Here is a 12136-nt window from a genome sequence, read left to right on the forward strand (position 1 = left end):
CTAATACTCTTGTGCTGTTCTAAGCCTCTAAAATTTGTGGTAATTTGTTACAGCAGCAATAGGAAACCAATACAGGCCCATTCAAGCAAATCTAGTTCAATGAAATATCCTACAGTATATGAAAACATTTTAACATGTGCAGAAACCATTTTTTTTGGATGAATCAACGTATAAGGTCTGGCAAAGTATTAGAAAAGTAGTATCCATTAACTTGTGAGTAGTGTGTTGTTCTGATGATGCTTTAACAAAAACAGCCCGACTGCCTGCTTGGTGTTTTCCCATAATGTCTCACAAACCATTCTAACTGTGGATGGTACACGGACACTTTAAATTTTCATAGTATTTTTACCTTTATCTTCTATTTACGGCATGTATTGCTGGTTTATACTCACAAGAGTTATTTTTGACTATATTTTAGTGTGTGACCACTAAGTTTACTCAGTCTCCCGCGAGTGTCGTGAAGCGTTGGCTTCCGGGCGGGTGTCCCAACCCCGCTGAACGCTCCAGGAGGGAGTCACTCGCCTCAAGTTCCTGGGCATGCGCTACACGAGGAACACGAGGAAGTACTAGATATAAGCCAGCAGCAGGCCGCGATCGCGGACACGGTCTCCAGCTATAAGTCAGCCCTTAAGGACTGCCGCAGGTGCGAGCCCACGGGTATCTTCAGATCCCTCTGTTGTCCGTAAGACGCGCAAACGGCAGGCAGGCGATATCAAACTTCGCGATACTTGCAACGGTCGCGGACCTTTGTGTTAACCGGCTTCCCGGGGCCAAGAAGGCAGGAAGACTGCTCCGCCCATGTGAACCAAGATTTTGTTATCGCGAGACCGCAATGACAGTTCAGGGGCCCGATCTCGCGGGATTTTCCGAGCCAGGGCTGAAAGTTGCTGGGGAAGATAGAGGTAGGGCCAACTCTGAAAGGGAGGGTCAGGGGTCTGCTTGCCGGCTTGCTTTCTCCCCCGGCGGAACGCGAGATGACTAGGTGAGCGCCGCCTTGCCAGCCTCCACAGCGCTCTCCAGCTCTGCCGCTCTCTGGGACGCCGCCTCCCCTCTCCCTGGACCTTCTCGGGCTCCACCTGTGTTCCCTCTCGTCGGCTGGCGTCGCGCTTCAGGGGGGCGATGTACGAAGGGCTGCAGGAAGTGGCGTTGGCCTCAGTCTTCCCGCCCGCCTCCTCCTCCAGGTCCTCGGCCGCCTGCCGAGTATTGTACGCAACCAGGCTGCCCGGCCCCTCCCCTTGGCCAGATGGATCCCTCTGCCCCCAAGCCTCGCGCGGAAACCGTCGGCAAAGGTACAAGCTCGGAGCTCGCCTCTCAGCCTAGGCACCTGTCTTTACTGCGCTGGGTTGGACCCGTTCCTGCCAGTTCCCTTGGGGTTGGGATTTTACCTTGTGGCTCCTCTGAATGACAGCCGGAGTCTGGCACCAATTCTTTGGGATTCAGTGTTGAGAACCTGGACTCTGGAGTCAGACTGGATCTAGTGCTGGCTGTGACAGTTACTTGCTGAACAACTTTGGGCAGTTTCCTCATCTGTAAAATGGAGATCATTGCTGAGTTCTTGTGATTACGAAATAAGATAGTGTATGCAAAGCACTTATGTGACCCAGGTCCATAATAAGCATTCAGTAAATGTGTGGTATGTTTATCCTTTGTCCTTGTATGCCCCAGTTCTTAGCGAATGGTAGACGTTTGTAGTTACATAGGTGAATAAAGGTTGAGATATTCAGTTCACATTATTTGATTACACAAAGACCTTATATATGATGTACTGAATCAGGGCCTTACAGTCAACCTTTATTGGGTCCTCAAGAGAGGGTTTAAGGAGGGTGTGGCTATCTAACAAGTCAAATGGGATGCCTTCTTGTCCCCGTATTAATAGCTTTCATTATTAAAAGTGATATAATAAGAACTACCAGATATTGAGTGCTTGTTCTGTGCCCAGCAATATGCTGATTATTTATCTCCATGCTTTCCTTTGAGGAAGGTATCGATCTCATTAAATAGATGAGGAATTCAGAGCTAAAGTTTAGAGAGGTTTATGTAATAAGCCTCAACTCTGAAGGCTAGGAATTGATGACACTATAACTCAGGGATCACAAATATAACTACCCATAGAAGCCTGGCAGTTGAAATAAGTAGAGAAGCTGCTGAGTGGAGATTGTAGTGACTGTGGTGCTCAGACCTCAGTTAAAAGGAGCACGGACTACTCAGTTCAGGGACTTGTTCATTCATGTGTGCATGGTACAGTATGGTAGTTACAAGGTCAGATAGCTTGGGTCAAATCCAGGATCTGCCATTTTTAAGCTATGTAACCAAGGGCAAGTTGGTTAACCTTTATCTGTTTCACCATTTATAAAACGGAACTAACAATATTACTTACATGAAGTCATGAAAAGATAGTGGCGAGGCTTAAATGAAATAAAGCACATGCCTGGCACACATGTCTTCAAATGTTAGCTCTGTATAAATATTTGTTAGTTCTACAAGTATTTGAGTTTCAAACGTTGTTCTAGGTGCCCAGGATATAGTAGTGAACAAAGTAAGTCCCTGCTCTAGGGAACTAAGTTGAGATAAACAATAACAAATATTCCATATTTTTCTCTAAAAATGGAATTAAGCAGGGTAAAGAAAGAGTGGCAGGGAGTGCTATTTTAGATTCAGTGGTCAGAGAAAACACCTCTGAGGAGATGCCATTGGAGCAGAGACCTAAATGAAGTGAAAGAATCAGTCATTTGGGTATTTAGGGAGAGCGTTGATGGAAGGAATAGAAAGCTCAGGGGCCCTGAGGTGGGAGCATGCTTGCCATAGTTGAGGAACAGCAAGGAGATCAGTCTGGAATAAAGGAGGAAAGGAAACGACGTTAAAGAGGACCCTTCATTCAACCCTACAGGAAATCCTCCCAATTTAAGCTATTTGTTCTAGAATTTGATACAGAGAGATTCCAGCCTTTGCTCAAACTTAACTGAATCTGTTTAGTTCTAGAAATTATTCAAACTAAGGAACCAAATAGATTTCCAGAAATTGTTGTATGAAGCCCATAGGGCTTTTGCACATGCTGTGTGCTCAGAGATACTCTTCTTAGATCTTCTTCCCTTTTAAATTATGTTTCTTCAGTACTCTTTTTCATAGCACTTTGTTCTTATCTCCTGAAGCACTTGCTACGATTTCGTGTTTGTGAACTTTTTGGTATCTGTCTCCCTCACTAGATATCTAGGATCTGTAAGATCAAGGGTGTGTTTTTGTTAATAAATTCAGCACATTTATCGAGTGCCTACTGAGTGCCGATGTTGGGGATAAAACTTGAAAAATACAGACACTTTCCTGGAAAGGAAATTATTCTCTAGTGGGAAAGATAGATAAAAACAAGTAAACATAGTCATTAAACATTGTGATATGAGTTATGGAGGCAATAAAATACTGAGATACAGAATAAAAGGGTACCCTACTTTAAATAAGGTGAAGAGATGACATAAAAACAGCTGAGAAAAGACTTGCTTAGCATGTTTGAGTACAGAGAAAAATTGAGATGGGTTGGAGAGGTAAGTATTGGCAGATCATACTGGGACTTATAGGCCATACTAAGGAGTTTGTACTTTATTCTTTATGCAATGATAACTATTGAAAAATTTTAAATTAAAGATTTACTAATTTTTAATTTTTTTTAAGATTTATTTATTTATTTTAGAGAGAGAGCATGCAAGCAGGGGGAGGGGTATAGAGAGGGGAAGAGAATCCTCAAGCATATACCCACTGAGCATGGAGCCTGACGCGGGGCTGGATGCCAGGACCCAGAGATCATGACCTGAGCCGAAATCAGGAGTTGGATGCTTAACCGCCTGAGCCACCTAGACGCCCCAGTAATTTATATTTTTAAATAGTATTGTTGCTATGTGTAAAATGGATTGTAGGGGGAAAATGGTGGGGGCAGCAGAGAGAATGGTTAGGAGTTTATAGCAGTAATTTAGGAGAAAGCCAAAGGTGGCATGCCTTAGGGCAGAGGACAGCAAACTATGGGCCTGGCCAAATCCAGCCTGATACTTATTGTAGATAAAGTTTTATTGGAACACAGCCATGCCCATTTGTTTATGTGTTCTCTGTCCCTGATTTTGTGTTACAAGGGTAAGAGACAGTATAGCCTGCAAAACTAAAATAATAAATAGCCCAAATCTGACTCTTTACAGAAAAAGTTTGCCAACAGTTGTTTTACAGAGGTGGTAGCATGATGGAGGGAAGTGATAAATTTTGAGGGAGAACCAGCAGGACTTTCTGATGGATTGGATGTAGGGAATAATATAAAAAGAGGAATAAGGGCTGGCTAAATGTGTTCTATCATGAAAAGTTGGCTAGATGATGATGCCATTTAATGAGATTTGGAAAGATTTAATGAGATTTGGAAAGAGCAAGGTTTAAGCAATATCATTTTGACATTTTTTTTTTCATTTTATACCTATTGTGTGGTACAGTATATTTGTAGGTAATTGGTGTTAAAACGTATATGTTGAATAATAAACACATTAATGACTTAAGTCCTTAAAAATTGGAAGGCATTTTCTGGATAGGCAAACAAATCATGTGAAACAGAAATAATGTGTTAAGAATTGCTATAAGGGTTAATTCTTAAGGCTCAAATGGTACTGGTACGAAAATAGGGCCCACTAATCTGTTATCCCTGTACAATGGATCAAGGTTTTAGTTTCATGTTAAAACTGTGTCTTTTAGAATTGTGTGACAGTTCTCAAACCGTTTGGATCCAAAGATTAGGAGAACAGATTTTTCCTGGTGTACTTCTAATTGTTATGCAAAATAACCTTACCAAAGTTAGTGGGAATAATGGTTTTACTTTTGAGGAATAGCATAATGAGTTATTCGTGCTTAAGAGAATGTAAATATACTAGTCATATTATAATCACAAATGTTATAAAAACCTAACAAGAAATCATCGGAAAAACCCTAAGAAACTACTAATGGTCATCTGATCTCAATAAGAAATATGTGAGAAAAATAATTCCTAGTATTTTTACATCTGTAGCCATACAACTCCTCTGTAATTCTTGCTATAAGAAATTCCATTTAGAAAATTATTTTTACTTAATTTCCTCTATTTGGTATCTTTTAATTATACTAGTTGTATGCTCTAAAGATACTCCCCTCCCTGTTCATAGTGCTATATTTTCTGAATAGAAAATAAAATAGACGGGGTGCCTGCGTGGCTCAGTGGGTTAAGCTTCTGCCTTCGGCTCAGGTCATAATCCCAGGGTCCTGGGATCGAGTCCCGCATCAGGCTCCCTGCTTCAGTGGGGGGCCTGCTTCTCCCTCTCCCTCTGCTGTTCCCCTGCTTGTGCTCTCTCACTCGCTTTCTGTCAAATAAAGAAATAAAATCTTTAAAAAAAAAAAAGAAAGTAAAATTGAAAGCTGTACAATTAAGCACAGAATAAATACATACAGAGAAAAGGGTCAGACTTTTCAAAGAATAATAAAATCTTAGCATAAAAGAGATCTTAGAATTCATCTCTTTTTAAAGAACTGCAAGCCTTTAAAACATAGAAGGGAAAAAAGCTGTGACAAAGCTGGCATCACTCTGTGGTTGGATTAGAGATTCCCTTGGTTAGTTGTATACAAGTTCAGGGAACAGTTTAGAAGCAGTGATACTAGAAAAAAATGAAAAATAAATTTTTTTTTTTAAAAGAAGCAGCAATGTTGACAAGAAGTAACAGCTGTCTCCAGAGAAAGGAGATGGGAAAAAGCAGACAGGAGAATCACAAAAGCATTGCTGTCTAGAGGATTTTAGCTTGCTCATTATCAAGTCCCATTTACTATTAGTCTACCATATCATGAATAATATACATAATGTTCACGAATCATCATGAATATCTAAATCGGTGGTTCTCAACCCTGGCTGTGAATCAGAATGGCCCTTTGAATTCAACAGTATCCACCAAACAAAGTCACAAAACCAGATGCTCATGGCCCATAGCCACTGAACCACAATCAACAGAGGTAGTGTCCAAGCATGTATGAGGAGATTATGACACACAGCCAGGGTGAGAATCACTGGAAATAAATTATATATCCTTTATTCTGCTTATTATAGGAGAACATCTGATAATATGTTTTAGGAGAATATCTATACATGTTATAATTTAGCTTGTTTCAGTAATTTGGAAAGGGTATTCGTGTGAGGTACATTTTTTTTTTTCTCATAGCGGTGGATAAATGGGGGGTTACTTTATAAGGTAAATTTGGAAATTTTATTTTCTTCTTTATTATTACAGACATATGGCATCCAGGAGAAAGATGTCTTGCCCCTTCTCCAGATAATGGCACACTTTGTGAAGCAAGCATAAAATCTATCACAATGGATGAAAATGGGAAGTCATTTGCAATCATCTTATATTCAGATTTTCAAGAAAGAAAAGTACCTCTTAAAAGACTTCAAGAAGTAAAATCTCTTAAAGATTGCTCCAGGAATTTTATATTTGATGATGAAGATTTGGAAAAACCTTATTTCCCTGACCGAAAATTTCCATCATCTGCTGTTGCTTTTCCATTATCTGAAGATGGAGACTCTATTCCTTATACTATTAACAGGTATTTGAGAGACTACCAAAGGGAAGGAGCCCAGTTTCTCTATGCACACTTCATCCAAGGAAAAGGATGTATTCTTGGTGATGATATGGGACTTGGAAAAACAGTACAGGTATTTCTGCTAATTGCATTATAACTAAAATTCCTTACAGTCATTTTATTATGTACATGAATGGATACCATATACAAATCTCTATTTGTGCTCCCAACTCTTATAGTAGCTATTTTGTGTGTGTGTGTGTGTGTCTGTGTTTCTCACCCACTGGCAGGAAAGTCCTCAAAATTAGGATGGTGTGTAGTCATTATTTTATCCTCAGTACTTATTTAGTATTTGTGAAATATGTTACTCAAAATAATGTTTTGGTATAACTTGGCTTGATTTTACCTTTGGTAATACTAGTACCAAGATATCAATTATATTTAAAGTAGTTTAACTTCCTTAGCAATACTGTATGGAAGGAAAGTATTCTGACATTTGTTAAGCTACATAACATGGTTAAATTGATTTCTTGCAGGCCTTTTGTGTATATTGTTTAGAGTTTATCATATCAGAAGTTTCTTAATCTGGGATCCCTGGACGGCTAGGAATTCCACTGGTGGACTTCACAGAGGCTTCCTATTTCCCTAAAATGTGTGCCAGAATTTGTATACTTACATGCTTTTCTTCAGAGGGAGTGTATGTTAGTTATCTATTGCTGTATAACAAATTACTCCAAAATTTAGCAGCTTACAAGAGTATGCATTTATCATATTACAGTTTCTGTGGGTCAGGAATCCAGGTGCAGATTAGCTGGGTCCTCTGGCTCCATCTCTCACAAGGCACCAGTCCTCTCAAGGTTGGACTAGGGTGGATTCCCTTTGTGGCCACAGGGTTGTTGGCAGGATTCAGGTCCTTGTGGGATGTTAGACTGAGGCCTCAGTTTCTCATGAGCTATTTATTGGTGAAGGGCTCCCTTGGTTCCTTGCTACATGGGCCTCTTACTGGAGTTTCTTACAACATGGCAGCATGCTTCTTCAGGGAGAGCAAGTGAGAGGGCAAGAGAGAGCACGAGGAAGAGGGAACTCATGGTCTTTTGTAACCTAATCACAGAAGAGACAGCCCTTCACTTTTGCCGTATTTGCTTCTTTAGAAGCAAATTGCTAGGTTCAGCTCTTACTTAAGGGGGAAGATTAAATAGGGCTCTGGATACCAGCAGGTTGGGATTATTGGGAGCCCTGTTAGAAGCTGCTTATCCACAAAGGTTTGTGATCTAAAAAGATTAGAGTTCTGAAGCTAGACTTTATACTATACAATTACTCTAGTTTTTCAGGAGTGTTGTCTAGTTTCTGATTAAATCCTTCTGTGTTTCCTTCATTATAATTGAATTTAAGCTATTTTATTCTTCATGACACCTCCATTGTTAGTGGAACTCAAAGGTAAGTGAAAAACTAATTTCAACATTTAAAAATAGTCTAGGGGCGCCTGGGTGGCTCAGTGGGTTAAGGATCATACTCTTGGTTTTGGCTCAGGTCATAATCTCAGGGTTGTGAGATCGAGCCCCACATCGGGCTCCACGCCCAGCTCAGAGTCGGCTTTGGATTCTCTTTCTCCCTCTCCTCTCTCTGCCCCTCCCCCTGCTCACATGTGTGTGCTCTCTCTCGCTCTCTCAAATAAATAAATAAAAATCTTTAAAAAATAGTCTAATAATGCAATTATGTATAAAGCTCTGATGTAAAAAGCTAGAGTAAAACTAAGTCCTTCAATAATCATAGTGTATCACCATTAGCCGTACTGTTTGTCTCTTTAAGTCCAGGCAATGCACATAGTTCTAGGCTTGCACATTGAAGGTGCTCAATAATTGCTTATGGAATAAACAAATTTACTTTCTCAGGAGAATAGGTGGCAAGAATAAAGAAAGGAGCCTTTAGGAAAATATCATCTGTGACCAAGGTATATGGATGAATACTAGAGGAAAATAAATAACTATAACCATAAATAACTAATATGACTATCTTTACATACAGTTTTATTGTTTTTGCCCATGCTAGAATGTCTTTTCCCACACTTCTTTGACTAGCCAATGCCTGCTAATCTGCAAAATCAGAAACATGAAGATGCTACTAAAAGTGACCGTTTTGGGAACTAGTTGGGAATCTCCTCCCATTAAAACTACCATATACAATTCAAATTCTTATGCATGTTTTAGGCTCAAATTTAGCTTTCATCTCTGAAGTCCATGTTATAAAGAAATTTCCTTTATTTTATGATGTATTTTTTAAAGTGATTTTACTGCAAAATTTTATATTACCTGACACACTGAAATCCTTGGAAGGCTTTCAATTATGTTTTGAATGTGTTTTGAAAGTCTTGAGGGCTTATCTTCTGAAGATTAGGACATAGTTTCTATACTAGTTTTGATACTTAGCTGGATTTTTCTGATCCTTGGAGACCTACATCCCTGGTTATTATTCTTATAGCTCAGAGAATAATTTCTACATGAATAGGAGGTTTGGGAGATCCATTTAAGGTGGAGCTTCTATAAATACAATGACTAAACCAGTTGAAGAAATGTGGACTATAGTTAGTTTAGTAGAATTTCAAAGTACAGTAGAATTAGGTGAAAATGGTCTATGAAAATTTACTGTTGGCATTTATTACCATTGGCATTTACCATTTGGACTGTAGTATAATCTTACTCATTTTTTTCCTTTTTTCTGATAACATCCCTTAAGTTTTTCCCTTCTCACATTCTGACTTGACCATAATATGAAATTGAACTTTTCTTTTTAAAAAAGCTTGGTTTACATCCGAAATAAAGTTTGTTTCCCTCATTTCAGATTTAAAAATGTCAGCTCAATATTTTACATTCTTCAAGGGATGAGGATTTTAAAATGTGCATTTGATCTAGTGACATTGGAAATTATTGGTATCTTGAACAAGAGCTGTTTTGCTGGAATTCAGTGGGGGGGGGGGGGCTCAAGCCAGATGAAGTAGGTGAAGGCATAGACATGGGAAGTATGCTTACCTCTTTAAGAAAGGTGGCTTTGAAAGGAACAAAAGTGACCTAGTAATAGCTGAAGGAGGATGGAATTTTGAGGAAGTTTCTTTTTTGTTTGTATCATTTGGAAAGAGGAGGAACTTGAGTATTTTTTAAGTGAATTGGAAGGATCTATCTGATTGAGAGGGAACAGTTGAATATACAACATACATAAACATATGTATGCATATATTTCATATATACTGGTCCATGAATACACAGACATAAATAAATGTGCAAAAAATGGAGTCACTACTGTCTTACAAACTGATTTTTCCCCCAGGATCTTCTTATGAATCTTTTCAAACATATAGAAGAGTTGGAAGAATTGTACAATGAATACCTATATACCTACCACCTAGATTCTTTTAACATGTCATTATACATGGCTTTATCACTTACCTATCCATCCATCAAGCCATGTTTTGTTGCATTTTAAAGTAGCAGACATTAATATATCCTATCCCCAAACACTTGAGCATATGTGTCATTAGCTAGTTAGTGTTTATTTACAATTCTTTTTTTTCATTTTGAAGTAAAATTTACAATGACATGCACAAATCTTAAGTATACCCACCAATCCATGAGCTTTGACATCTGTGTAAGCCAAATAAACCCTTTAAAGATACAGAACATTATCATCACTCTAGAAGAGATCAATTCTGTTTCTTCCTGGTCTTCCCACCACCCCCAAGAGGCAATCACTGTTCTGCTTTTTTATATCATAGATTAGTTTTGCTTTTTTATATAAATAGGATCATACATGTACACTCTGTGTAAGGCTTCTTTCACTTAGCATAATATTTTGAGTCTCATCTGTGTTATTGACTGCATAAGTAGTTTGTTCCTTTTTATTGCTGGTAGTTACTCCATTGTTTAGATGCTGCATTTTGTTTATCTATCCTCCAGCTGATGGACACCTGAGCTGTTTCCAGTTTTTAGTTGTTATGAATAAAACTGTTAAGAACTCTCTTGAACAATCTTCTATGTATTCACTTTTCTTGAGTAAATAATTAGGAATGGAATTACTTGGTCATAAACTAATGTATGCTTAGTTTTATAAGAAATTGCCAAACCTTTTCCAAAGTGTTTGTACCATTTTGCATTCCTGCTAACAATGTATGAAATTATGGTTGCTCTATATTCTTACAAAATTTGGTTTTGCCAGTCTTACTAGTTTTAGCAGACTTGTTGGTTGTATGTGTATATATTCATTTGTATGTTGTGTATGTACTTTTTAAAGTTACAGTTGATATACATTAAAGTGCATAAATTTACAGTGTATGGTTTTGTAAGTTTTACATATAAATGCACCCAAGAAATGATCACTACAATACCACAATCAGGATAATGAACACATCTATCACCCCAGAAGTTTCCTTGTGTTCATTTGTGCCCATGATGTGTTCAACACCAATAATTCATCTGTTTTCACTTTTAGTTTTAATTGGACTAAGAAATTAAAATTGGGAATGAATGCAAAATCCTAGATTTTTATTAAAATTTCCCAATATTTTACAGAATTCTCAAATTCATGGAATTTGACAAATTAAGTTAAAATTAAGATCTTCATCATCTTGGATAGATGGACAGGTTGAATTATGAGTTATCATAATTAGGAATATAGTTTTCTTATAATGAAACAATCCGTAGATGAATTAAGAGGAAAGCAATGGATTAGGTTTATATTGCTTAATTTAAATTGTCATATAGTATCTAGTTGGTATCTTTTCTGCCTTTTCAGTAGCCTTTGAGGACCAGTTTGCCTATAATTCAAAAGAATATATGTATCTTTGTGTGTGTGTATCTGTGTGTGTGTATGTGTGTGTGTGTGTATGATTCTGTCTTTAATTATAAACAGTAAAATGCATGGATCGAAAGTGTACAGTTATGCGTATTTAACTCATATATATGTATATATATAAAACCACTACTCTAATAAGATATAGAACATTTCCCTCACTATATAGTTTCCTCATGTCCCGTTCTAATCAATACCCAGTTGCCTGACCTTTTCATTATTGTCCAGTGCTTGAACTCTGTCATTTGTGAAACATTCTTTTCGCCTCCTTTAGTCTGAGTTCTGCATCAGCCATTTTGTTCACATCAATCTCTTGCTGAATTTTTTTTAAAGAAATTTTTAATTTACTTATTTGACAGAGAGAGACACAGCGAGAGAGGGAACACAAGCAGGGGGAGTGGGAGAGGGAGAAGCAGGCTTCCCGCTGAGCAGGGAGCCCGATGCGGGGCTCGATCCCAGGACCCTGGGATCATGGCCTGAGCCAAAGGCAGACGCTTAACAACTGAGCCACACCGGTGCCCTCTTGCAGTTATTACTATTTTTATATAGATATTACTATTTTCTGCTCATCAGTTTTTTTCTCAGCCATGCTTCCTCACCTCATCTCCTTTCCCACTGTGCGCCACCCCCAAATCAATTGGATTTCAGACTGATGGCAGATACAAATAAGCCTTTCATCTAAGCTTTTCCAGCACCTAGCACAGTACCTGGCATGTATTAGGTAATGAATATGTTT

The 12136-nt window shown here is 38.4% G+C and overlaps 1 protein-coding gene across 1 annotated transcript in view; it reads left to right on the plus strand.

Annotated features, from left to right (window-relative positions):
- The first annotated feature begins 1071 nt into the window (after positions 1–1071).
- Positions 1072–12136, plus strand: part of ERCC6L2 (ERCC excision repair 6 like 2) — a 135280-nt gene continuing 124215 nt past the window's right edge. Inside the window, exons 1-2 of the mRNA XM_021677931.2 lie at positions 1072–1289; positions 6270–6694. Coding sequence (XP_021533606.2) covers positions 1244–1289; positions 6270–6694 — 471 coding nt within the window. The 5' untranslated portion in view covers positions 1072–1243. The remainder of the gene's footprint in view (positions 1290–6269; positions 6695–12136) is intronic.

This window comes from Neomonachus schauinslandi, chromosome 13, assembly GCF_002201575.2.
Source record: "Neomonachus schauinslandi chromosome 13, ASM220157v2, whole genome shotgun sequence".
Taxonomy (NCBI): domain Eukaryota; kingdom Metazoa; phylum Chordata; class Mammalia; order Carnivora; family Phocidae; genus Neomonachus; species Neomonachus schauinslandi.